The sequence below is a fragment of the Gasterosteus aculeatus genome, chromosome 3, assembly GCF_964276395.1.
Source record: "Gasterosteus aculeatus chromosome 3, fGasAcu3.hap1.1, whole genome shotgun sequence".
In the NCBI taxonomy this organism is placed as follows: domain Eukaryota; kingdom Metazoa; phylum Chordata; class Actinopteri; order Perciformes; family Gasterosteidae; genus Gasterosteus; species Gasterosteus aculeatus.
The window spans coordinates 1454083-1481835 of record NC_135690.1 but is presented as its reverse complement, the minus strand read 5'-3'; the positions used below and the strand labels follow the sequence as shown (position 1 = coordinate 1481835).

General features: G+C 49.2%; 1 protein-coding gene across 6 annotated transcripts; it reads left to right on the top strand.

Annotated features, from left to right (window-relative positions):
• Positions 1–18: 18 nt before the first annotated feature.
• On the top strand, positions 19–27753 carry arhgap21b (Rho GTPase activating protein 21b). 6 transcript variants are annotated; one of them, XM_078098611.1, is made up of 24 exons: positions 19–267; positions 1026–1217; positions 7061–7249; positions 7376–7397; positions 11203–11295; positions 11651–11729; positions 11820–11874; positions 15083–16631; positions 18669–18815; positions 18932–19034; positions 19140–19179; positions 19514–19639; positions 19721–20020; positions 20391–20452; positions 20567–20643; positions 20808–20950; positions 21033–21191; positions 21293–21371; positions 21499–21572; positions 21666–21755; positions 21880–22047; positions 22382–22487; positions 24608–24639; positions 24742–27753. In XM_078098611.1, the coding sequence occupies exons 2-24, from the start codon at positions 1146–1148 to the stop codon at positions 26320–26322; spliced, it is 5346 nt and encodes a 1781-aa protein (XP_077954737.1). In that variant the 5' UTR covers positions 19–267; positions 1026–1145; the 3' UTR covers positions 26323–27753. The 6 variants fall into 6 exon arrangements, with proteins under 6 accessions (XP_077954737.1, XP_040026478.2, XP_040026476.2 ...); XM_040170544.2 differs by having other exon boundaries at positions 20567–20712; positions 24745–27753; XM_040170542.2 differs by having other exon boundaries at positions 20567–20712.

Here is a 27753-nt window from a genome sequence, read left to right as displayed (position 1 = left end):
GATTGGCTGAGCGCGTCCTGTTGACCGAAGGTGGACTCCGGGGAAGCTGTAAAAAAAAAAAATCAGCCACGAAACTGCACCATGCGCCTCCCCGCAGTAGGTTTGGAATAATCACCGGGAAGACTTTTTTGTACAGAAAACTATTAAATCATGACAATGCCTGGCTATCCTGCACCCCCCGCGGAATGATCTTACTCCGTCTCCTCCATTGTTTGCCCGTCTCCCGCCGCGGTTCCCCGTCTGCAATGACCATTCTCAACCACACAGGTAACTTTGTTTAAACTCCAGCCGTTAGCATCGATGCTAACGGCAGCTCGCGCCGCCTGTTGTCTCGCTCGGTTCGCCTGGTTCGTTTTAAACATCGCGCACGCTTCAAAAAGCGTAACTCAAACGCAGACAGTGTCCACCGCGTACTACGTCGTCATTTTGGGTAGTTTTTTAAATAAAAACAAGTCGGAGAAGGTGAAGGAGAAGCTACTTTTTGTTCGGTCGCTCGAGAACAACAGCTCGACGCGACTCGCTTGACCGTCGCTCTCAAAGCGAGAGCCGCTCATATAAAACCACCTCTCGGCCCGCGGCCGTTACAGCTGCTCCCGCGCGCGTGTGTCGCAAACCGTGGGGACAACGTGTCGCGTCTCCTGCGTTAAAGCCCCGGACCGTAAGCCCCCCCCCCGCCGCGACTCCCCCGTCCCCGATCCACTTGTTGCGGGCCATACTCGCGAGCTGGTGCGGGCGACCCGCGTCGTTGTGCCTCGAGCCCGGATGGTTGTTGATGTGCTTTTATTTACCTGTGTGTGTGTGTGTGTGTGTCGTTCAGGTGTAACATCTGGCATTAGTTCTGTAGTAACAGCAGTGTTCACTTTGTGCTCATGATGTGCTGTTGCGTGTTCTGAGTCTCCGCGTGGAGCCTCGTGGAAGTCGCAGACATCAGGTAGCAAATAGTTAGGATGTCAGATGCTAAATACCCGAACATGTGTGATATGTTAATGCGGCGATAACATTTCTCCCCCTTCTCTCACCCATAGATGGACTAACAAATCGAGCTTGGATGGAGGAGTGAATTGGACATGTTTCCTTTCTTCCCACTGGAGCCAAACTTTTTGGAGATGTCTTTTCACGGATAAGTGGATTTTAAGTGAAGTTGAATGATGGCATCGCGTCGGGTTCATCCTTCCGAGGATGATGAGAGGCAGCAAGCGAGATCTTCCTTCTGTGAGGTAAACCGCGACCACAACTCCGACCTCAGGCCTTTTAAACACAGTGATGAATTACATTCAAATGGTGCTCGCTAGTTTCCCCCCCTCTCTCCATTTGGTGTTGGTGTGCCGGTCGGGGGAGTGCTGTGTTTAAAACTTTGGCCCAGCTGTTTGAGCTCATGACATCTACTGCTGAACTCTTTGCCTCAGCAGTGCATCAATATTTTGGTTCTTTTCGATAACCGCATAGCCGTCATCATTTGAATCAGGGTTTTTTTTTAATAATGAAAGTCGTCACCGGAGCGAGTGGGAGGAGACAATGGCCTCGGAGCAGAAGACACAAGATTGTCGTTGAGGTTTTTTTTTAAGCTGTGACCCCCATGTGATACCAGACAGTGCACCATCTGCTCCTCTGGGAGCCTGCTGCCTCCACCAAGACCCTCACGCTGAACCCAGTAGCAACCCGCGCGCTTTGAGATGGGCCGGCAGCTATTTACACAATCTGTAGTTTCATTTCATCCGTTGCCTTTAATCTGATATTCAGCGCTTTACTCCCGGATTCTGTGTGAGTCGTCTTTAAATGAGGGAGGCTCCTCATGTTGTCACCTGGAGGTATTGAATTTGATCTTTTGACGATTGGATGGAGCAAATGATGCCTCAGTAGCCACACCGGTATTAAATCAATTAAGATAATAGATGCATCTCAGTTGGTTTTATTTTTAACTCATTTAAAAAATAAATATATATATATACTGTTCTCGTACTCCGTGCAGAGGCAGCTTGTGTTGCATCCCGGCCGGTTTCACTCTCGGCTAAAAAATTATCTGAATACACATTTCTTGACTTCAAAAAGTGTTAATGAATGAATTTAATGGCAGATAACAATTTTGATTCAACATTCAAGATGTGTATTGTCATGTGTACAGTTTTAACGGGTTACTCTGTACAATACAATTACTTTGATGCATTGATTTTTAAAAAATATATTATTTCATATTATCTGAAATTTTTCTTTTTTCTTTTATTCTGTAAGGAAACATTTTTTTGAGTCTTTTTTTTTGAGTCTTTCTTTCAGCGGCTTCCACGCAAACCAATTCATGTGCTAATTTTGAGCCGGAAACCCCCCCGAGTCTCTGGTCCTGGGATTCTCTGGAAATGACGACACTGCATTTAATGACATCAGGATTTCCTGAAGTGGATGCTATTAATCACCTTTCTTAAATGACCTTGCAAAAATCAACTCAAGGAAGATTGTTCAGAAGATGAAGAAGAGGGTTTTGTTCTCTGATGTGTAGCACAGAACTAAACAACCTGGAAATTGGAGTAGAAGTGAGACCGTTTCAGACTTTTTCGAGTGCTCTTCCTACAATAATGCTTGTGTAAGTAGTCACTTCCAGTAAATCTGTTATCGGTCAAGATTTTCTTCTTTGCTTTTGGAGATTAGACTTTTTTTCCGCCACACTGGAGTGTTTCCTCCCTGTAATCGGCCCAGTATTCCAAACACTGCAGCTGAACCAAAATAACAGGCAATCAAACTATATCGCAGGATCAATTTGATCCCCTTTAACGTCTGGATGTTTTTTTTTGTTTTGTTTCCATGCTTCATAGTACCTCTGCACTTCAGGTCGCTGTGCTCCATTAGAACGACAGAAAGGAGAGCGGAGTGAAACGGATGATGAAGCGTGATCCATATATAGCACCGTAGGAGGATATTGACAAGCAGACCCCCCACCGCCCAACCCGTCCCCTCAATCTTGGCCTCGGTGTTTAATCTCGTTTAGGCTGGATGCCTTTGACAGAAGCCTCCGTGCAGGCATCGCATGGCTAACTGATGGCAACCGGAAGGCAAAATTGACCTTCAATTGGGTAGAAGAAGCCTGTTACTTCCTGGTGTCTTATTATCCGTGATGTCCCAGGGGAGAAACTACGTGATTAGGTTTTTTTTTTTCTTCTCCACAGTTTCGGTGCAGTAAAAACCACCATGCGATCTTCGATTTAAAAAGCCAGTGACGTTTTCACAATTCTACTCGAATCCTAAATGCTCATCCAAAAAAGGTGTTTGCACTTCATTTTAATCCGCTTTAAAGCGGTAGTGGTGGAGTGTTGAATCACGGATTGGATAGCACACAGTAGATAAAAAGGAGCAAATATAAGTTCCTCCAGTCACACATTTGTTGAGGCCAATAGAAATTACGATGCGGTTTGGAATCTCTTTTTCTGTTTACGAGGCCTCGGGCTGGTGTGTTCGCCACTGCCCCAAAGATCATTTCAACCGCTTTGGCGTTGACAAACCGCGTCGAATACCTTTTGTTGCCTTTGGAAACGGCTAATGTTTATTCAGGTTTCTCGCCGAAATGACTAACGGTTGACAGAAAACTCTTTCCCCCCCCCCACTTAGCTGATAATCTGCAAACTGTTGGATTTGCAAAAAGACACACAATTCAAACTCATTGTATTTTTGATGTAACATTACTGAATAGCTCTGATGATAGCGTTATAATAATAATTTGCCTTCACCGAGCCTGACCTCACGATGTGAACACAACCTCGCTCTGAGTTAAGGCCTCAGCTCGGTTCCGAGCAGGACTCGTCCCCCCCTCCCAGCCCGCTGTCAGCAGGCCACACTGGGCAGTGTGCATGTTACAACATAATAAGTGTCTAATTAAGTTAATTGTTCCAAAGGTTCTTCATGGGTGCTTTTCTCCGCGGCCTTTTTTTGGACTCTGAGCAGAGAATAATTGGGAGCTTTGTGTCGTCTTCACTCGCGCCAAAGAACTTCCACACTGATGGTGTGCGTGTGTGCGTGTGTGCGTGTGTGCGTGCGTGTGTGTGTGTGCGTCTGTGAGTCTGATGGGAGGGCGCTTTAATCGTCGCATCGTTTCTCTTCCGTGTCCGTATGGTAGCCGGGCACTGGCATGCACAAAACACACACCACGTGTCCACGTGAGTAACGATTCCCCGAAGCCCGTCTGGCATTACGCAGGCCGGACGGCCCCCCCGTGTTATTATCTCAGGCTTTTCACAGTGACGTGCTCGGTTTGGACGGGATGCGGTGTGGAATTTAGCAGCCGACAGAGAACTATGTTTCTTTGCATTTCAAGGCTTTGGCTTTTTCTGCCGTATTTAGAGTCGATGTCACGTGTCGCTTGTTTAACGCTTTTAGGTGCGTGTTTTTTTTTTTTTACGGCCCACGCGGTGTGGTCTTGTAATATTTGTTCAAATGAACAGTGTAGAGAGTCCAGTCCTTTTTTGAGTGTACCTTTCCTGTAGATAAGTACATTGGCGGTGTGTGAACAGCTGCGCGTGTACAGCGTTGGTTCGCCTGCCCTTTAATCTCTGGTAGAGGAACCACTGATGTAGCTGCTCCACAATCTCCGAAAATAACCACTCGCACTCTGACATGCGCCGGTATAAACCGCTTACTATTGTGTGAAAGGAGAAGGCGTCTCGCAGAGCGGTTCACCGCCGCTTTATATCATGTAACACAGATAAAGACTGAGAGCTCTGCGAAAAGCTTTGATTCGGAAAGGACGACGATGTGTCTGACTTGCTGCACTGTGGAACAAATGTAAGGAAACGTCTCAGAATGGTCTGTGGCCGTGCGTGGATGGCATCCGTGCGCTATTGCCGTTGAAATCGAGACTCCTCAGACAAGGACTCTTCTATTGTCCAGTTTTAGCCTCCGTTTCCCTGTTGTTAGCTGACCCGAGTGGCTCCAGATGTGGTCTTCTGCTGCCGGAGCTTCTTCAAGGTCCCACGCGTCCCGACGAACGCGCCACGCTCAACGGTCACTCAAGTCCCCTTTCATCCACATTCAGATGCTCGGTTCGACTTCTCTCTCTCTCGCCTAAAGCTGCAGCCATGTGATTGGCTGATTAGCAGTTTTGTGGTGACAAGTAAGTCAGGTGTGCATAATGTAGTCTGTGTGCGTGTGAATTCTTTTTTTTTTTTTAAGCCGCATCCACACAATGCGCTTTGAAGCCCGGAGACGCAGACGTGGCCGCTGCTTGAATCCCGGGATTATCTGACAGAAGACCAAACGCCTGCTGAAAACTCTCACCCAGCGGCCTCACCCAGTGCAAACATCAGCCTCGCATGCTGTCATTCAGAAATGGGTGAGAGGCATTCGTAGGTGGGCAGGAGGGAGCAGCTTTTTTGATGCGTGTGTTTTGTCTTTCATGGGCTTTTTTTTTCTTTGCAACCCCCCCCACCCTATTTCTTTTAAAGTTTTTTTTTAATGTGATCTCATAACTTAATTCCCTATTGACTCCTGTGGCGTTTAATCGGGTCGCTCAGGTTTACGTCGTGGTCTGATCTCCCTCCTCATTATTAGGGTTTTTGTTTGATGTCGGATAAAGGGGTAAAGTCTAAATGTGGGTCTGGAATGTATTGACCTGGAATGTCACAACAGCATTAACTATGCGAGTGGCAACAGCAGCTATGCGTGGCATGCGCTGGCGAGGAGGCCCACGCCCCCGTCTGTCCTCCGTATCCAAAGATCACAGGGTTGGAAGTCGCCCGGTGCACTCGCTGCCAAGTCCGATCCAGTCGACTGGGCTCGGCCGGCACCAGAGAGAGAGAGAGAGAGAGGGGGGGGGGAGGGGAGGCATTTCAAACATCCAGTTCGTCACATGACCACGAGTGCTTCTCCGGCTGTGGATTTGGATGTTTCCTGGTGGCGTGAAGGCCCCGCAGTGTGTACCAACGCAGACCGGCACATGGAAGTCCCCGCATCACAGAGCCGTCGAAGCTTGCTCGCGCGAAGCGAAACCCGTTTGGCGGGTTTGAACGAAACAAAACGTGTGTCTGCTGCACCTGCGGCCCTGTTTCCCTCGCCAGCGGCCCTACGAGTCCCAACTCTCTCCAGTTTGCACTTTTTTTCCCGCCCTCGCAATGTGTTGAAACACTCGTGGGTGCCACTATAAATCCGCTCATATCCGAGCAGTCGGGCCTCCCCCAGAAATATCCGGTTGAAAATAGAGGTAAACCATGTTGCTGAGCGCGTGAAGCAGTGCAGCGCGCTGCGGGACGCCTCGGGGCGCTCGGACGAGACGTTGAGCGTGAGGCCCGGATGTCGATCCCGTGACGCGCTCAGAGCAATTGAGCAGGAGATAATAAGTTGTAATAAGTTGTTCTGTCTTCTGTGGTTTGGTCCATCCACTAGTACCTGCTGGATACCAAGCGGGAGGGCTTCTGATTTCTGTTTCTCTCTCTGGTTAATCATGCACTATAAACAGACAGGTCAGTTTATCAGATTCCTTTTTCACTTGCTTTGTATCTTCATTAATCACAAGCAGACAGGTTGCCCTGCGGATTCGTTGCTCAACATATCTGCCTGGGCCGAGATAGTGTAATGCAAGCTCATCAAATTCCTCACATTGTGGGGAAAAGTGTGTGTGTGTGTGTGTGTGTGTGTGTGTGTGTGGGGGGGGGGTGTTATGTTTGAGACAGGAGGCGGGAAAAATACTTTCAGTTCGGAAATACAAGACTGTGGAATTAGAAGAAAGACCTATTTGTTCTTATTGTAGAGGAATATGATGATGGGGGGGGGGGGCTGCTGCACACATGACAAAGGTAAACAACACGGGGGCCCGGAGCCTGACACGCTCTGCTCTCCAGCTGGGTGAACGGGGGGCCACGACTTTATTGTCGACTCAGCGTGTCGTGCTTCAAAAAAACGCTGCTGTTCTCTAAACTCGGTCTAACTCGTACCTGTTTGTTAAATGTCACCATGGCGACGGTCACGGGGCCTTTTTTCAGCAACATTGGCACTGACGCTGTTTAATTTCAGGATTTCATAGCACAAAAAAAAAACCCAGACCGTCTGATTTGAGTTCCCTTTGCCCTCTTTTCTCCACGTGCAGAATGAATCCCCAGACTGGAGAATCATGGCTGATTCCGCCGCCGCGCACCCCCCCACAGAAGAGGAGCCGTTCTCTTGGCCGCGACCTAAAACGGTGCGCTTGCGGCGGACCTCCCAAGGCTTCGGCTTCACGCTGCGGCACTTCATCGTGTACCCGCCCGAGTCGACCGCGCACTGCTTCCCGGGCAATGTAAGGATCGCGTTCCCGGAGCTTCATGCACCATGAGGGTTGTTCGCTGGTCATAACGTTTCCAAACCCTGTGAGCGGGAACAACAAAGTCACTGAAGTGTTTCCATGTTTTTGTTTTTCTCACAGGAGGAAGATCATGGCCTCAGAGGTAAGCACCAAAACTCACCTGTTCCTCTTCAGCATTGCTGAGTCAGCGTATCAACTCTTAATGACTCCATGTCCACGCACGCTTTCGCCCTCCTTTTTTCTTTTTCTCCGCTTCTTATGAATCGGGAACAATGTGGCTGCTGTGCGTCGCTGCTCTTTGTGAGAGCATGAAAGGTTTGGTCTACACCACCTGTTTCTGTCCGGCACCGACCCACCTCTCCGTATTGTTTCACCGCCTGGTTCTTGCTGCTCTTTTCCCTCGTCATAAAAAAGCCGGTCAGAAAGAGTCGGCCTCAATTGTTTGTGTCTTTAATTGTCTTTCCTCTCGTTATTGTGGATCTAGTTAAACCAACTGCTGTCAATTCAGTGTGCAACTTAAATGACTGCCACCTTCTGGGACGCTTTGTGGATTTTGGCAACAAAAAAAAACATTGGCCCAAGCAATTTCTGTCAGGACTCATTGTCTAAATGTATTTGTCTGCGATGGGAACATCCTGGTGATGTGATTTGAGCAGAACGTCTCCAGTCAGCAGGGTCTGCGATGTGTTTCGTTCACATCTTTAACTTAACCGTGTGACTGGCAGGTGATCTCCCCGGGGCTCGTTGGCGGCTCGGCTCCGCGTCGAGTCTGCGGCCATTTGTTTACCGCCAGGAGTTGGATTAATGTCTGGATTTCATTCGTTAGCGTAAATCGACGTCTGCGGAAATAGTTGAGGGATTGTGAAGGAAAGCACCGCCGTACGTCTTCTGAACATGTTGTACGCACAGGTAATCTTTGTTTTTGTTAGACACGGGGAAACCCCGTATTCCCCTCAGGTACACAATTTGTAGGATTATTGGGATAACGCAAATCAAATTTTCACACATAAAAACGACAAAGAACCCAGTTAGTAATGTAATGTGGTAAACCAAAAGATGCGTTCGTGGTGGATTACTCAACACCAGTCCGCCAAACAATTCCTCCGACCGTCAAAATAACTAAAAGACGTACCGTGTCATCAGTGTTGCTGATACAACACGGGTTCACCCCGTAGAACGCACACGCCCATCCGCACAGCCTCACCGGCACATGCTCGAATGTGTTTAGCGGTATTTATTTTTATTTAATCCAATGCAATTAAAATCCTGACACAGGATGTCTGCCCTCAGTGAATCAGGAGGTCTGCACACGGTTCTCCGGCACGTCCCCGACCGGCCTTTTAAAAAGCCACAACAAGGCGTTTATCTTCAATGTCTGCTCTAAATAACAGTCCGTGTGCAGCATCGGCGATAAAGTGGCACCACAGCGTCTCAAGTTTGAACCGTTTCTGTCGCCAACCTTGTGATTTGTGCAGCGACGGTCGACGGGCTGGAGAGCACACGCAGGCTTTGATCTTTGGTCCAAACACTGAAACGCTCTAGAAGAGCTGCTTGTCTGCAGCTTTGTTGCTTTTTACTGAGTACACCGGAGAACATTAAGGAACCCTGGCAGTCCCTTAATGATGGACGCAGGGGCTCGTGGGCAGCAAGCCAGATGGGGGGGGGGGGGGTTCAGTCCAGACTTGGGCCAGCCAGCCTGTCTCACAACCACGTCAAAGAAACGGCAGAAATCAACAGCAGGGAGGAGAGAGCCGCTGGCTTGTCCCACACGAGTCTTATTTATTCATAAATGTGTCTTTAATATTCAGTCCATACAACAAATTTATCCGCAAAAATACTAATCTATATTTTACAACCAACCGTCAACAAAGGGAGGGGGACGGGGGGGGCTCAGACCTCTAGCGTTGCCCATTGCCCTGCTGGAGAGATGAATGATGTCATTGTGTGGATCGCCTTTCGACACAACGGATCATTCACATGCAGTTTCATTCAGGATGGGGCAATATGCTGCAAAACATTGATTTATGACAATAAATATTGCATCAAAAGTTCTGAGTGTCGCCGGCGCTCCTCCACAGTTGTTGTGTGAGTCGTTGTGCGAGAGGCTCCTGCGTCTGGAGACAAAGCTCCTTTGTCACAGACCCGGGGTCAAGTTTGGCTGCATGTGTGATCCAATGTTCTCTTGTCAACCCATCGCTGCTTCTCATTGAGGAAAGTTGTCTTTTATCACAATGGCAGCTGTCATTTATCCTGCGTGTTGGCTGTCGCTCCTGTTTTGAAACCACGAGCTGATTCGATGACGGCTTTGAGTGTTTTCTGATTCATGCTTTTTCACTCGCAGCTCACTCTTGAAAATGTTTCTGTTTATAGTCTGCGATGTTAATGAGCATATACACAAGCCTACTGCAGGACCCTGGGGCACCTCACTCCCTCTACCCCCCACCCCCCTTTTAATATTACATTTCATTAATATTATATTACATTATTCTTTTGCCTGGACAAGTTCTTAAGGAAGACTTGCAACGTTTTGCATCTGCATCAAACACACCAAGGTTGTATTTTCCCCTCAGTTATACAAAGTACTTCCCCAAAAACGTGGTGCTGTCACGCAAAATGTGAGGTGCCAACAGCATTAGTGGGTTTCTATATGATATCTCTCTAGATACGGTAAATATTTAAGTCATTTCTGTTCAGTCAGCCCAAATCAGTGATGAATCTCGCCCGACTCATTTAGCCTAGGTTCAAAATAAGCATCCTTTTTTTTACAGTTGCTGCACATTAAGTTGATGAAGTAAACACAAGATAAAGAATGCACCGTACGAATGACCAAATGTTTGGTTCTTCATAAATCATGTGACCGGGAGTTTCTTCCTCTGGCCTTGGGCTCGTGTGTGGGTTTATGATCAGCGGCGCTGATGCGGTTCTAAATCCCTCCACCAGAGGGAGCCGGACCGGCTGCTCTTGTGATCCGGGGCTCCTGTTGCAGGGTTACGTAAAGCGACTTCCCAGGATGCCGTATGACTACTGTATGAGTAATCTCGCGTGTGGGAGAGGGAAAGGATGGAGGCAAGTGTATCTGTGAGGTTTATGGATTGTAATATTATTGCTTCATCAACCAGTGAGTGATGTTGTGTCTGTCACTCACAGGCGCAAATGTATTTTTAATTTCTTTCTTCTCACACATGTTAGTTTCAAATGGCATTAAGAGTTTAAACTTTTTTTTTTACTATTCAAATCTGGAGTTTTGCTACATTTTTGAAAAGCTGTGCTGCGTGTTCCCATGTTGTTGTTCCATTCCCTTAGTGTGCGACTCACTAGCAGAATGTTAACTAGTACTGAAGGCTTCACTCGCTGGCTGGCCGTCTCTCAGCCTATAAGGGAAGCGTGAGAGTCGTGCAGCTGAGCACACTGTCACTCTACCTTCTTTCACTCTCTCTCTCTCACTCTCACCCCCTCGCCGCCTTTTCTTTCCTTCATTTATTTGTCTGCAGCCAGCAGCTGCTAGGAGGCAGGAGCAGCATGAGCAAACAGGCTTCCTCTCCTGCTCCTTGTATCCATCACACACAGTGTCCCCTTTTTAAGTTTTTTTTTTTTTTTTTTTTTTTTTTTTCTTCTTCTCTGAATCAATTACTAATCATATGTAATATGGGCAAACATCTGACACTCTTCAGATCTCGTGACAAACCTCACTTGTCCTCTTACACAACCATAGTTCTCTCTTCTCACCTTAACGTCATGAAACCATGTCATGCTCAGTCTGGCACTCATTAGTAAATTTTGTAAGTTTGGCTTTTGGTATATTGCGTCTTTCACCCGAATATTAAGTTTAATTTGTAATAATGCAGGAAAGTTATTTTTTATTGTGTTTTATTACTGTTCTGATTGACTGTTTGCATTATATATGATGAGGTTGTGTAATACATCCTGGCCCGGCTTCTTTCCATCAGGGAGGCAATGGAATAGGCTCGAACCAATGGACACCATCTTTGTGAAGCAAGTCAAAGAAGGGGGCCCCGGTCACGGAGCCGGCCTTTGCACAGGTAAATCCAGTCATCAAGCGATCAGTCTCCTTCATACGCCGATACCTGCTAGAGAGCCCTTGGTGAAGTCGGGACACCACACGGACCCAGGAACAATCCTGTAACCGATGTCATACAGAGAACAACACCAAGTAATTACACTGTACGCAAAAGATGGAAGCAGTACAGTTTTTAGTGGTGACCTGAGAGTATGAATACTGCTTGTTCTGCCTCTTTATCCAGTAGATACACTAGTTACTTTATGCATTAGTTTGTATGTGAAGTCCATTGGGTGAATAATGATGATGAAAATGAAATTAAAAACCCCTCTTTCTGTTAGTGATGTAATTACTGTTTTTTTTTAATCACCCGTTAGGTGATCGAATAGTGAAGGTTAATGGAGCGAGCATCATTGGGAAAGCCTATTGTGAGGTCATATCTTTGATCCAAGACAGGTGAGGTTTAATATTCGTATAGTTGTATTGAAGATACTTCGTCAGTCTGTGTATTTCCCTTTTTGTAAATCTCTTTTCGTCCTCCAACAGTGGTGACTTTCTAGAACTTTGTGTGATGCCAAAAGACGAGGACATCCTGCAGCTGGTAGGTTCACAATGCCTGTTCCTTATTGGCGTTCACCACACTTTTCTTTGAAAAGAAAAAAAGCTCTGTTTGAAAAGGGTTGTTTTTCCCGTAGCTGCTCTATTTCCCAGAGTTCACGTTAGGACAGTAGTCATGAGATGCTGCAAGCCTGCATATCCCATCAGACTTCTCTATCTAGGCTTCCTAATCAGGCCAGAGCGGCCTCTCCGTAATCTGTCCTCAAACCGCTGCCGACATTACCGTCAAAAATGGCCTAATTGGATTGGTCGAGCAAGCATCATTTAACATTCATGTACAGACATATCAAGGAGTAATGCACACAGCTCCACCTTTCTAAAGGACCGCACAAAGGTAAGAGTGCATTTAGTTGAATATTGTCTTCCAACTGAGGTCTACGTGAAACGCGCGTCCAAAGGAGGCTGCTACAAAACTGCCTTTTTAAAAACTCATCTTTAATCTAATTGGACGTTACATTGCGTTTGTCTTTCTTTGTACTAACAAATGCTTCTTAACTTCAAATGTGGTTCACAGTCCCCCCCACCAAACGGTTCCAGTGCATAGAGAGGCCGGCACACCTTGTGCTCTTTTGATGTTCCTATTAACTTTTAATGAACCCCGCCGGCAGCGGTTCACAGCCAATACGCGTTCCGACCATTCGCATGCAGGCGAAGGTGCACTTATCTGCTCTATATCGAAAGCACACAACATTAAGGATGCTTAGGAATCTCCTCCCAAGGGCTCGTTTTTATCGGACAGCCTGTCTGAGTTATATGATGTTGGAGCGTAGCTGTTCGCTTAACCGGAAATATTCCCTTGTTGCTACTTAACGTCCATATTCAATTCTCATGTGTAACTCGTTAAGAAAATGTTTATTGATCATGTAGAAGAAGGGCATCGAGATTTACAATATCAATATGTATTTGTACAACCAGCCGTCTCTCTTAAGCACCACATCCTGCTAAAAATGTGCAAGCAGTCCCTAAAACATGCAACACGACATCCAGTCAATTGATATTCAGCAAAAAAAGACAAATAATTGGTAACACTCCCTCTCGCCTGCCGTTTTTTTTTTTTTTTTTTTAGCCTCCGTACCTTTTATACGTGGGTTGTAAAACCAATGGCCTCGACATTGCATCATCGATGGCCAGCAGCCACACACGACAGTAACTATTAATGTGGGCGGGCGAGCGGATGAGGGCTGTCCGTGAGAACAAGCGGATCAGCGGTGATGCTCTCCCAATGACACTACGCTGTAGGAGGCGGTAAGCACTCGCGCTGCTTGCAGACGGCCAGTAGTTGCTTAGCAAAGAGACGGAGAGGCTGTACACTCAGGGAGCAGGGGAAAAAAGGAGGGAACTGAATGCTGGGAAATCGGAGGAAATACTGAGCAGGGGATTAGAAGAAAAAAAAGGGGGAACAGCGTGAATGGTGAGATAGAACCAGCAGATAAAATGAGCCGACTCTCCTGTGGTTAGAACAGGTTGATTCCAAGGGAAACGGAGGAAGGAGTGGGAGAGGGGAGCGGTTCCACCACAGCTGAATGTATAATCAGCAGCTGCTGCTTCTGTCATGTGAGCAATAGCAGAGGGCGGGAGGGAGGGAGGGAGGGAGAGAAGGAGGGAGAGAGACATAGAGCGGAGGCACCTTGTTAGTTAGCGTAATATTCTGGCTGAAGGTGGATAGAACCATGGAGACTTGACAGCATCATGAGAGGCGAGCTCTTGGTGCTGCCACCTCAACCAGGACCGAGTGCCACAGGCGGGTGGTAGCGTGGCAACCCCCCCCCCCCCCTCCCCTCTGCTACGTCTCTGCTTCTGTGTGGCTGCTGCAGCTGTTGTGTATTTTTAGCATGTCAGGCACAGTCACGGCTGTGGCTGTGTTTTTTTTTATAATGTGTGCATTTTCGCTCCACCGGGCATCTTCTTCTCTTCCACCCCACCTCCCCTGATTTTCTCGCCTCTCTCGCTTCCACATGCTGTAACGGCAGCCTTTCTCTCCGGAAACGACTGATCTGGTAAGCAAGCGGAGGAGCGGGAACCCAATTTCATGTTGACACGAAGTGCTTGTTGTCTCGTTTCACATTAATGTCACGCGTGTCACCGTTGCCATCACGGGACGTGCTCCTCGGGTTTTACGTCATTGCCACTCGGCCGTCGCGGCTAACGGTCATCTGTGTGGTGACTGGAGTGTGTGGACAGAAGGAATGGCTGATGCACTGTGCCTGCAGTACCTGTTAGATTGAGTGCTGGAGTTGGCATCCAGCTGGCATCTCGGCGAAGCCTCGCCCCTTTTTCGCCGCGCTTGCCAGATGTCGTTAGTGTGATAAAGGCCAGTGACCCCTGAACTCTGTCACACATGCTTGAAAAGGGAGGGACAGAGCTTGGCCGTGATTGCCGTGGCACAAACAGAGCTTTATGTAAGAGTGTAATTCGACACCAGGTAGCAGGAGCAAAGTCCTCATACCTTTTAACACGTCTTTGACTTGCTGTCCGGGCATTATGTTGCGAGCAGCAGGTAAATGTAGTGGAACTAAGAAAACCCTCAGAAAGCTTCTGTGGGTTTTCAGTAGCACTCTCAGTGACATCGTGTAGGCTACCAAACATCGGATGATAAACGGGCAGGCTAAATATAGCACTTTTTCTGAGGGACGGGCGACCTGTCTTTCTGAGGTGCTATTCCTTCAGTCTGAGGTGGGAAAATAAGATGCTGGTTAACTTCGTCTATGTCATTTTGTTCAAATGTGTTTTTAGCTACATGATTCCCTTGTGGTACCTGTATAGATTGTTATGCAACCGTTGCTGAAAATCTCACAATGATATCTAGTTTTGTTGTATGCAGTTATCTAGTAGATTTCTACCGCAAGAATACACGAGAAACACTGTACTATACTGTTAAAGAAAATATTGTTTCTGGAGAGAACTATTCTCTACGTTGGCTTATATAGTCTTCAATCATCTGCAGCGATGCACATTGCCATGGGAACTGAAATAACGAGCAGATGAAGACCACTGACACCCCTGAACTGCCAACGCCTCCTCCGCTCACTCTGCAACGTGCACTACCCACACTCGTGCATCCAGTTGCAATTGTAACATCACGCTTGACTCCCCTGCGTGTGTCTCGTAGCACGCTGTTGAATATTACACACACTGGCCAGTGCAGCGTGTATTGCATGTATTGTAACACTGCTTTGTCGCTCTGTCCCCAGGCCTACTCCCAGGATGCCTACCTCCGTTGCCGCAGCAGCTACAGTGGAAACGCCTGTCACATTCCCGAGCCGCCCCCAAAATGCTACCCCCGAGTAGACTGTAAGCCTACGGGCATGGCCCAGGCGACGGACGCGGCAGGGCAGGTCTGCCGTGGGCCAACAGCACCCCCTGACCATGGGTACCGCAAGGAGATCTCAGTGCCCCCATCCCCTCCTCCTCAACCATATCCAAAGAGCCAGACCGCGGCGTGCATGCGCGGCGACGGTGTGCGGACCATGGTGGTTCTACCTGACTCCGGCCAAATCGGGCGCATGGGTCCAACGCATAGGATGGATTTCATGGACCCCGTGTTTGTCAGAGGCAGGCCCGGGTCACTGGCCCAGTATCCTCTGCCCCGAAAGGCTGACGTCTATCCCGCAATGGTCCAATATGGTGGCATGCCACCTCACTACCCGGGCAACAATCAAAACATTGATTGGCGCACTTACCAGACGTACAGGGAGTACATTGACAACAAAGGCATCCATTCCCACGGCAGTCGGACTATCCAGGAGAGACTTGACAACTTGCGAGCGTCCAGTCAGGCCGCCTTTGCCACTGGTTACCACATTCCCCGGGGAGACTGTGGCCCAAAGGGGTTACGAAGGAGGAGCATCTCCCACGAACGGTCGTGTCAAGGACCTCCACCCCACTTTCACATTGCCCCACGCAGTGCTTCGCAGGACCGAATGAGCGGTGCAGAGAGAATGGGCCAAAGCAGGAACTGGCCCCCTCGGAGCGTGTCGCAGGACGGCTTGACGCACAAGGCGCGGGCCCACTCCACGGACTACGTCGATCCCGCAGAGCTGGCCCGGCCCAACGAGAGGAGAGCAGGGTACGGCAGGGCGGACCAAGGTACGAGGTCCAGCAGACAGTCGGTCCCCAGACACGCTGTACTGCACAGACCTTCTGCTGCGTTCAGCGGTAGCATGAGGGGGGCACCCGGCGCTTCCCTTTACGCTAAAGGACCGGATTCTCTTCAGAGCCGCTCCTCACCCATGCTCTTGGACAGGCACTCGCATTACGTAAAAAGCACAAGTGCGGAACGTTCTCTCACCGACCAAAGAGTCTCCGTCAAAGGGAAACGAGGCGCCCACGCTATCCAACAAGGCCAGAGCAGGATCCAGGCTGGAGAGCCGGGTAGAGACGCAGCACTGGCCGGACACCGGTCTCCTTCATGCTCCACCCCGAAACACGTGCCCCAGAGGCCCAGCATCCTCAAACCCCCCCATCCAGGTACCCAGAGTCAGGTTAACGGGCGAAGCCCCACGGAGAGCGGCGTGGTCCTAAGGGAGAAGCAGCCCCCTGGAAAGAACCCCAGCCCCCTGCGTCAGCACTCCTACATCCTCGCTGTGAACGACGACGGACCGGATTCCACAGCAGACGTGGCGGCGTGCTGGCTTCCCAACGATGCTCGTCGAGAGATCCGCATGCGCCGCCTCGAGGAACAATGTCACACCTCCTGCTCCAGCAACCTGGACGAGTCTCTGGACTCCATTCCGTTCATCGGTAAGACAATCAGCTGTGGGCCTTGCCGCCCAGGGTTGCCGTGGCAACGGCAGCAGGCAGTCGTAACGTGAGGCAGACCGGCAGTGCGGATAATGCCGCTTTTTAAAAGGGCTTCCACCATAGATGGTAGGTTTCAGTAGATGGATGGACAACTGACCGAGGAGACCTAAAGACGGCTCTCGTTTCATTGTTAATCTGATTCTGATTGGTTTGTGGACACGGTGCTGGGAAGATGTTCACAAATCAATGAATCCTCCCGCGAAGACATTATTATCATGTTTTGTGGCATTCACTAAGGCTCTGCGGTATCATGTGAAAGAGTGAAAGATGGCTCAAGCCTTTTGGAAAATATTGAATTTCTCCCTTTAATATATTGTTTCCTCTCTTGAGGATGGGATGCATTATGGTTCAGCGCTCCCATAATGCATCTCCTGTTGATGGAATCAATTTTCTAAACCCCCTACCCTTTAAGAGGTTATTACAGTGTTTTTCTTTTTGCTGCTTTGTCAGCTTTTGGAAACAGAATTTCACTGCCAGGATCTCAGTTCTGTTTTAGAGAAATGTTGGTCATTTTTGCAGCAATAACTTTATACGATTTAGCGGTTTTCTTTGGGGAGAATATACAGTTAATTTCTTCTCGCTTTAGGGGAGGGCCTTCTCAACATATCATGTCCGATTGAAAATGTATAAATAATTAGATATTTTAGATCTATATGGTCCGTTTGACTCGACCCATCTAGCGCCTCAGATATTATACTTATTATACATCTTTGTATGTCTGTGCTTCCTTGATAACACATCATTTAGTGTAACTTATGTTTGAATAGGCTGGTTCTTCAGAGAAGTGATCTCACCCGATAGCCAGAAGAATCAAAAGTCAGCTGAAGTCAGCACATCTTTTGTTTGTGGAACCTGTCTTTCATAGCTGAACTATTTTTCCCTTTTTGGAAGTACATCACGGTAACATAATGTACTGTAGGGATGAACTAGGTCACAGGCAGTGACGAGCTACTTTCTGAGTTAGAAGCAGTGCAGTGAAGAAGGAAATCTCTCATTTGGTTCCAAATCCATAAAAGTGGTCAGTGCTGCAATATCTCTAAAACGCAATCCGATAGTAGGTTTGCTGGAGGAATTGCGAATGATAAGAACCCCGCAGTACGGAGCTCTCCGTGAGGTGCCTTCAGCGCTGGGTGTAACGTCGGGCGGCCAGGTGCAGGTCCAGACAAAGCGGGCAGTGACAGTGATGATGATGCTGCAACACCACCGTTCTGGGACCCAGGAGAACAGTGCCCATACTGTGTAAGCCGCTCGGCCTCCGTCAATGGCCTGTTTGAAAGGCCGCTGCTCCGCGCCTCGGTCATGTGGGGTAATTTGGACCGATTGCTGAATCCACCATTTTGTTCAGCCGGTCTCGGTCGGAGGAAGACTTTGGGATGTTGTTGATGGACACCTTCGGCCCGGGGCCCGATCCCTTGGGTGTTGCTAGTGAAGAAACTTGAGTTCGCTTCCTTTTGCTGAATTTGTGCCTCAAAAATAGTAGAAATGTGATGGTAGCCTAACAGACCTAGTTGGGGTGGGTTTGACATGGTTCTTCCTTTGCCCCGTTTCAAAGTTGGGTACAGGCTGCAACTAGGACAGTTGCTTTTAAATTTAGCTCCAAAAGGCCGTCGGCTGCAGAGCGCAGCTTTGCACACTGAGTTGTTTCAGTCATGAAGTGAGTGGGCGGTAGTAGCAGAGTGTTAAAATCTTCCTTTTCCCTCAAGAAACGTGTCAGAAGATGATCTGTTCCGACTCTCAGCTGTGGCGTGGAAGCCGTGAGAGTCACAGGAAGAGTGTTTTAAATGTTTCCTGAATCCAACAGACGATCGCTAACAAGAAAAGCTTTCATATGCAACATAAATAGTCTCCAATCCTGCAGTATCCCCTTTAGGAACACAACATGGGGAAAAAGAACAGAAATACATCTGGTGTACATGTGACAAAAGCTGTATTTCCTTTTGGGCTGACAGTGCTTCTTTTTTTTTTAAATTGTCACAGATGAGCCAATCAGCCCAAGTGTCGACAGGGAGGCCGCTCCTATTCCCCCCTCAGCGGTGATCTCTGTAGCCCCATCCATGGCTACAGGCCCATCCAGCCCAGGATCACCGTGCCCTACCATTCGTCGTCAGCTGTCACACGACCAAGGTGAGCGGCCCTGGGTGGGGTTAGGAGACGGGCGCGTCGGTCAAGGCAAAACGTGTTGTTGTGAACGTGACACAACCTGGGTTGTACGTGACAAATACAATATTGCTGCTGTACAGACTCCCTGAGAAGTGCTTTGCTGGAGTCTGATGCGGCCAGCAAAACGGAGCGCTCCAAATCCTACGACGAGGGTCTGGATAACTACCAGGACGAGGGAAGGAGGTGAGCGCCTACTAGGATCTGGTCAACTCCTTCTACAGCGCCTCATAAATCCCTCCTTGCTGACCTCTGACCTGAAATCTGCACCTCTTTGTTGTTCTTGTTTAGGAGATCTTCCAGTAAGAATATGACCAAGAGCCTGAGGAAGGTGAGGAGCTTTTTTATGTGGTTCTGGATTTGTTTCTGTCTTTGTATTCCTGTAAGACTGCACTAAAAAGAGAACCAAAACCGCAAGTTAAGTGGTATCCAGTTCTGTTATGCACAGTTAGCTGAGGAAGTAAAATACTATTATTGACTAACTCGTTTTTGGTGGTTATTTTCAGACTAGTATTGATGCTTTAACAATTTACCCCGACTGACTTCCTCACTATATTCAGATCTTCGTGTCCCTCCAGAGATACAGTTTCTCTCTTTCCTGATGTCACACTCGACTCTTTGTTAACAATGTCAGAAATAAAACTGTCATTTATTCGCATTTGCAGACTCTGGATGGACATAAATCTTCTGGTGATTCTGGATCTCGAAGGGAGTCTTCAGCTGATATCTTTGCCAATTCTTCCAAAGAAGGGTTGCTCAATTTAAGGCAACTTAGTACAGATAAAAACAAGGTATCCCTTCATTTAACGACCATCTACATATCACTAATGTTTTGATGCCTCTTACACGTCTCTCGCCTCCCCTCTCTGCAGCGCGTCGGTGGAGGAATGAGGTCGTGGAAACCGATGTATGCTGTCCTGCAAGGTCACGCTCTGACCCTCTACAAAGACCGGAAGGATGCCGTGTCTCAAGCTTCGACGCCGTCCGACGAGGAGCCGCTGCGGATCTGCATCACGGCCTGTTTGATTGACATCTCCTACAGCGACACGAGGCGCAAGAATGTGCTGCGTCTCACCACCTCGGACTGCGAGTATCTGTTCCAGGCAGAGGGGAGGGAGGACATGCTCTCTTGGATCAGAGTCATTCAGGAAAACAGTAACCCAGATGAGGAGGTGTGTTTTTAGCATCGCTCGTATTCAGTGACATCGTCGTCCATCAGGGCGGAACTTGGCTGCACGGGATGAGGGAGAGTTGGGAAATGTTTTGGGGGGAATAAAGGGAGAACAAAGTGTACATATTATATACTCGACTTACCAGTAATTTTGCCCTAATTATCAGCATTGACTATGTTAACCACTGTTATTAAACCGGTCTATAACTCTTCCGGCTGTGTCTCACGTAGTTAGCCAGAATGCCCACTGTGGAAGATACTGTTTTGGATTAAGTGCTAAACAATATTTCACTCGTATACAAAGTAAGATGAACATACTTTTCTCTAGTTTTGCCTCTATTGTCCTTAATGTGTTAATGTTGTTATTACAGAATGCTGCTGTAACAAGTCAGGACCTGATCAGTCGAAAGATCAAGGAATACAACATGATGAGGTATTCAGGACTTCACATTGCCCCCTGGGGCTCAACCGTAGTACTCCACCCATTTTAAATTAAATGCCATCTGAATGTTAATTTCTGTGTATTTTTGCCATTTGTCTTGATCAGTACGCCCAGCAGCCGGTCTGAGCCCTCCCCCAAAAGTTCCCGTCAGTCCCTGAGCATCAAGCAAGCCTTCCTGGGAGGTAAAACAGAAGGCAAGAGCCACAGCCCTCATTCACCCAAAGCGGGAGAGGATAGGAGGGCGCTGAGAGGTATCGACACCAGCTCCATTGAGTGCGCTTAAAGGGCCGGTCTTCAACGCAGATGGTCTAATTCATTATGCATGCGTTTGTGTTTCCCCCGTCAGATGACTCCAGCCCGCCACGGGACAGAGCTGCTTGGAAAATCGGCATCGCAGGGATCATGAGGAAGCCCTTTGAAAAAAAGACTCCAGCTGGGGTCACGTTCGGCGTGCGGCTCGACGACTGCCCGCCCGCACAAACCAACCGGGTGATTCCCCATCTCTCCTCATCCGTGCCGATTCAGTTAAATATCAAGACGATGTTAATGTTTCTTTTTGCGCCGTGTGCAGTTTGTTCCTCTGATCGTGGAGGTGTGCTGCAAGGTGGTGGAGGAGAGAGGCCTGGAGTACACGGGCATCTACCGCGTGCCCGGGAACAACGCCGCCATCTCCAGCATGCAGGAGGAGCTCAACAGCAAAGGCATGACTGACATCGACGTCGAGGAAGACGTGAGTGACGGACAGCCGGGCGGCTCGGTGCACTGGGCCTACTTCACCTTCATCCTTGAGCCGTGGCGGTAAAACGCTCTCTGCCTTTCACTTCTCTGCAGAAATGGCGGGACCTGAATGTCATCAGCAGTTTACTCAAGTCCTTTTTCCGGAAACTTCCAGACCCGCTGTTTACAAATGGTGAGATTCTTGTGATGGGGCTGAAATTAAGGAGTCGCGACCACGAATTACAAACGATAACCGGAGGATACGTTGGGTTATTTGTGCAACTCAATTCTAAGGAAAGGTTTTCCTGCTTTATTCACAGAAAAGTACGGTGATTTTATTGAAGCCAGCAGAACAGAAGACTCAGTGGAGAGATTAAAGGAGCTCAAGAGGCTGGTGAGTGAGGAGCGTTCACTTAAATATATCATTAAAGTGAGCGTACAACTAATCCCAAAACTCTGACCCTTTTTTTTTTGTCCATTCTTGCAGATTGAAGAATTACCCGATTATCACTTTGAAACTCTGAAATTCCTCTGTGCTCACCTCAAGAAGGTTTCTGACAACTGTGAAAAGAACAAGGTACGACAGTAAATGGGATCAGTGGTAATGTCATTAGGTAACCCCCTCAAATCCACGGTAAACCCAGCATGCCTTTGAGGATTATCTCACTCCACCTGATGTGTTCCAACCTCTCTCCGTTCAGATGGAGCCTCGCAACCTGGCGATTGTGTTCGGTCCAACGCTGGTCAGAACCTCTGAGGACAACATGACCAACATGGTCAATCACATGCCGGATCAGTGCAAGATAGTTGAGAACCTCATCCAGCAACACGACTGGTTCTTCACTGACGACGGTGATGAAGACCCCATCGTACGTGGCCATTCTTTTTTTATTTTATGCTGGTTTGTTATCGGTTTATCCGAGACGTTTGTGGTATTTATTTTGTATATGTGGGCATTTAAAGTTGCCCCAATGTATTTGTTTTGACATGACAAATGGCTCAAACGACGATGTTGGTGCAGACCGGCACACGGTTATTTCAATTAACTCACCTTTTCCATCAATGAATCCAGCGGCTTTGGAGGAAATGCAACTTATATCTTTTTTTGTGGTTGTTATTATTATTATTATTGTCTTTCTTCCGACTCACTTATCTGCGCTGCTTCCTCTTCTGCTCTTCTTCAAACCGGGTCGTTCCCCGCAGACCACGGCTGAGCAGGAAAGCACGGTGCATTCTCAGCCTGTGCCCAATATCGACCACCTGCTCTCCAACATCGGGCGGACCACAGCTTCACCGGGCGAAGTCTCAGGTAAGTCCGAGAGAGTTATCCCTTAGGAGCAGCAGTGACCACAGTAAACATAGGTTAGCATGGCTGCAACACGATATTCCATTATTATTATTTCAGTAGATCAGAGTTTAAGATATGTGTGCATTAAATCCATTCCAAGATGAAATGTTAAGATGTGTATATCAGTTTTTTAGATAATGAACATCATGCCTGTTGTCCATAATTTCCAATGCTTTGAGTAAAAAATAAGTTGTACAAGTTGGATTTGTTTATTTGTTTCAGTAATTAAAATAAAAAAATACATGTTTTTTTTTAATATAAGTTATATAGTTTTTTTATTGTTTGGTTTTGCAGTTTTCCTTTTTTGCCCAAAGAGATAAAACCGTCCTCCCAAGTTTTATTTTTGTTCATTTCCTTTGCTTTACTCTTTATTTCCACGTCTTTTTTTATTTTTCTTTTGTTTTTTTCTCCCTGTGCTTTACCCGTGTTGAGACGACGACTCCTTTTCTTTCGGTTCTTTTCTTCCCCTCCTCCTCGTCTCTCACATAATCCTGGCATGTTCTTTCCCCAATAAAATCTAACGAACCAAAAGAAGCAGCAAGTTTTAACCCTTCTGACCTTTGCCCTTCTGTGTGCAGTGTGTTGTTTTTCTCCCTTATTCCTGTCCAGCACTCACACATTACCCAATCTTGACACAGGCCAAGTGGGCGGCGTCTATCACTCGATGATGTCACTGATGGACTCTGTTATGTCAGTGATGGACAGCTGGGACTGTAGGAAGAAGGACGAGTGTTGTGCCCAGTGTAGCTGCCTAGTCTGCAGAAACCCGCAGCTCTATTAAAAATGGGGGCGAAAGGAGGAAAAGAGATAAAAAAGAAAGAAAGAGAAGTCGATGTTTGTCATTTTTCCTGTGGTGTGCACGTCTCATATTTAAACCAATACCCTAAATTGAGGGGATACAGAGCGATGCTGCTGTGCTTTGTCTGAAAGTCCTTCTGCTGTCTCTTGTTGTCTCTAAAGCTGACCGCAAGGACAAGTAGCATGGTACGGTCAACCTCCGGCCCCCTCCCGGCCATGTGGCATCACTGTGTCATGATGTCTGCGGGCGGGGTCGCAGCGGCGGGACTGAGCTGGATGTTCCCCTGCACACACGTGTTTACACGCAAAGCAAACCCACACATACGGCACATGAAGAAGCAGGGACCTGTTGACGCAGAGGCACACACGCAGGCATTAGCAGTGGACGGGTCTCCGAGCATGCACATGTGGTTATAGCTTCCAGTAGTTTTTGTGTTTTTCCTTTTCGATGTACTTATTTCAAAATCTTTGTCTCCGTGCCACCGCAGACGAATATTGCCTCATACGCGCTCATCTCCCACTGCTGAATCAGAATGCATAGCACCTCCATTAATCACCAGCACGACCCCCCCACAGCGATGACGCACACGCTTTGGACCCACCCTCTCCGTCTGAAAAGGGGGGATAGCAGCAGTGGTGCTAACCCTCGTTAGCAGTTTGTTTTCCTCGTTTTGGCAAAGGGAGACAAAGTTTTGTGAACTCTGTTTGATTTGCCTTTTTGTTTGTTGTCGACCCCGTTCAGAGGGCGCCGCGGGAGGTAGTCCAGCTCGGAGCGAGAGCGCCTTTCTCTTTAGCGACCACGACATACACCCACTGATCAGCTCCGCTCAGGCCCCCTTAAGTCAGAGGCGACTCCCCCCCACCCCCCTCCCCCAGTCTGTGGTGTGTCTCGGGTTGGGGAAAGAATGCCCACAGCTGGTCGGCGGCTCCGTGCGCCGCTCCGTGGCTGGCGTTTTGTCCGTGATGTGCCGCCGCTCCATCGACACACGAGCATGAGCTGCTTTTCGTGTCTTGGTTCTTTCCGCTGGGTCTCCACTCTCCGCCCTCACCCTTCATCTCAGGCCTCTTCCGCTGCTTTCCTCCACTGGTCACCCGTCCTCCCGTCTCTCTGAGCTGAAAAACCTGTCTGCTTTCATCCAGCTGCTGTCACTGTCCTCATCGTGTCCATGGCGTCCTCCCTAAGCCAACATTCAACCCTTTGTCTTCCTTTATCTTGTTGACTGTTTTTAGCGGGTCAGGGGGTCGGCAGACTTTTCTCTAATTCTCTCTTCTCTTTGATACAGATTCAGCATGTAGTGACTCCTCCAAATCAAAGGTAATGTCTTCCTCTTATTTGATTCAAGCCGTCACTCTCTTTTCCTTTTCATTTGTGATATTCCCGCGCCTTGTTTTTGATGAGTCCTGGTTCTTTCATCAGCAGGGCTTGTGGGGATCAGGGAAGGATCAGTGTAGCAAAGAGATGCTGCGCTCCTCCTTCTTCGCCAGCCGCAAACGTAAGAAGCCCAAAGACAAAGCTCACCCGAGCAGCTCGGACGACGACCTGGACGCCGTCTTCCCCAAGAAGGAGCTCGCCGAGGAGAGCCAGCCGCGGCCCGCGTGGTCCCCGGACCACCGGACCCGGAGCGAGGGGCACACGGACAAAACCGCCGAGAAAGTCAAGCACCGGCTCGGCTCGGAGAAGCTGCCCGACAAACCCAAGAGGAAAGAGTCTCTCTCCTGCAGCATGATATCGCAGCCGTCCCCCTGCCGGCCCCCAGAGCAGCTCTCCTCCCCCCCTGGGCGGGGCTCCCCCGACGCCTCGCCCGCCCGCTCCCCGGACCTCGGCTACCGCCTGCCGATGGCGCACCAGTACTCTCCGTCGGACCCGCCGTCCGCCTACGACGACACGGTGTCCGACCTCGGCACCATGAACAGCACCAGCTCCCAGGCGTCGGTGCCGGAAGCGAGGCGGGAAAAGGCGGCGGCGGCGGCAGCGGCAGCGGCGGCTCCGGAAGCCTGCCCCGGCGGGCCGGGAGCGGAGGTCTGCTCCATCACCTCCGACTACTCCACCACCTCCTCCATGACGTTCCTGACCGGAGCCGAACTCGGCACCCTCAGTCCCGAAGTGCAGTCGGTGGCGGAGAGCCGGGGCGGAGACGACGACGCCGACGACGAGCGGAGCGAGCTGGTCAGCGAGGGGCGTCCCATGGAGACGGACAGCGAGAGCGACCTGTCCGTGTTCACCGCGAGGAAAGCGGAGCCGGCGGCTCCTCGACCGCTGCCCACCTACAGACTCATCGAGGGCGACACCCTCTCCAGGAAGAAGGCGGCACAGCAGAAAACCGCCAGCGAGTCGTCCCTGGACGCAGCGGCTTGGTGCGACAAGGATCCCAAGCGGCTGTCGCGGGCGTCGGGCTGCGCCGCGGGCGTCTCCACGGGCAGCCTCGGCTCCTCGTCTCGCGGCGAACTGGACAAGGCGGAGCCCGCGTGGAAGCTCAAGATCACCGACCGGCTGAAGGTGCGCCTGCGGACCTCCGTGGACGACATGTTCGGCGTGGGCAGCCAGAGGAGCCGGTCCCCGGAGGGCCGCGGCAAGAAGAAGAACATCCGGCGCCGGCACACCATGGGCGGCCAGAGGGACTTTGCCGAGCTGTCGGTCCTGGGGGACTGGTCGCAGCACATCGGCTCGGCCTCCCGCTCGGAGCTGTCGGCCGTGGACCAGCTGAAGCCCAAGTGCAGCTCCCAGGACTTCTCCATCCGGGACTGGATCGTCCGCGAGCGCCACCGCACCAGCAACCCCGAGGTGAGCCTGGAGCCCTCCGAACAGCAGGGGGCGCAGTGCGGCGCGCACGGCCACGGCCTCGGGGCCTCGTCCTCCTCCGAACTCCGCCGCCGTTCGGCGGATGTGTTGAGCGGAGACGCCCCCCAGGGTAAAAATCTGAGCCTTTCGGCCACCGCTCACCCTCATAAGCTCACTAACTCCCAGGTGGTCAATTCGCGCTTCTACCAGTGCCTGTGAGGGGCGTCGGCCGCGCGTGTGTGTGTGTGTGTGTGTGTGTGTGTGTGTGTGTGTGTGTGTGTGTGTGTGTGTGTGTTCTGTGTGTACTTGGGAGTCTTGAGTGTGTTTTTTCTGCCTCGTCGTATCCGGGAGTCTGTCAGTTTAATGTCTGTCAGCAAATGAGCATGTCGTACAAAACCGTATGGAGTGTGTGTGTGACTTGTGTGGGTCTGTGACTTGTGTGTGTGTTGTACTGCACACAGGGTTCGTTGAGCTTGCTCATGTTATAAGGCATGAAACTAGATGGTGTTTATACCTTTTTAATTTCTCCTTTTTTTTAATGACAAATGACTTGGCGCAGCAGGAGTGCCCCCCCTCACTGCCCCCCCCCCCCCCCCCCCCCCCCCCCGATCAGAATCCCTGCTGTGCTGAAGATTCAGAGGACCTGCCGCTCATCAAACAATGAGCCTGTGAAGTGAGCGCGAGTGACACTTTGAGTCGTGATTGTTTCAAAGTTTAGCGAAGTGGCTTTAAGGATGAACTGACTTAGAAGGAATAGGAAGTAGTAAAAAAACAAAGAACTATTTTTGTGTAGAGAAAGTTAGTTTAAAGTCGGCGAGTCTCTCTGTAACCAAATGAAGAATGTACAGACGTGCTTGCTGTGACGCTGACTGAGAGCTTTAGACGCTTGCGTTTCCGCTGAGCTGGAGTCGACGAGCGAGGGGCCTTTCCAAAGGTACAACGGGGACGAAGGAGACACTGGATTTATGCAATTAACAGAAAAAAAAGGTTCTTATTCATCCCAGTGATGCGGTCAAAGAGCAGCGAACAACATCCCTCCAGAGGTTGTGCCGTGGTTTAAGTGCTCGTGCTTCACACATCTGACGCAAGAGGAAGGAAAAGAAGACGGGGGGGATTCAAATCAGAAAATCATGTTTTTCACAATAGGAAGTGCCTCTCAATGAATTGTTAAGGGTGCCATATTGTCTTTGTTGAGATACACGAAGATGTTACTGTGAATGACGTTTTTATTGTCTTAGTCATTCTAGAGGTTACAAACGAAATGCCGAGCTTCCATTCCTAAGGCATTCCACTCCGGTCTTAACATGTTTTATACTTCTCTTCTTTTGTTTTTCATTTTTTGATTTTAACAGAACTTGAATTTTAAATGTTTCTTGTAAAAAAAATAAGTAACTTAAATGTAAATATACGAATGCCATGTTTTAGCTGCTTTACTTTTCAGTTCCCTCGGATTGAAAGACGAAAGTGCAGTATTGTGTGGCCCCGTGAGGCCCCGTGTGGCCCCGTGAGGCCCGTGTGGGTTCTGTTGGTACTCCTCTGAGGACAGAGGTTCTGCGTGAGGAAACGTTGTACCGATGCCGTGTTCCTCTGATTGTTAGGGGGGGTGCGCAGACTCCTGAAACACTGGAAATAAATTTTGTCGATGGAAAA

Excerpts from the sequence above, each read along its gene's own strand:
- arhgap21b (XM_040170542.2), top strand. The coding sequence starts at position 1,146 with ATGATGGCATCGCGTCGGGTTCATCCTTCCGAGGATGATGAGAGGCAG. Across the intron at positions 7,250-7,375 it reads CGCACTGCTTCCCGGGCAAT|GAGGAAGATCATGGCCTCAG; the intron begins GTAAGGATCGCG and ends TTTTTCTCACAG. Across the intron at positions 20,453-20,566 it reads AAGGAATACAACATGATGAG|TACGCCCAGCAGCCGGTCTG; the intron begins GTATTCAGGACT and ends TGTCTTGATCAG.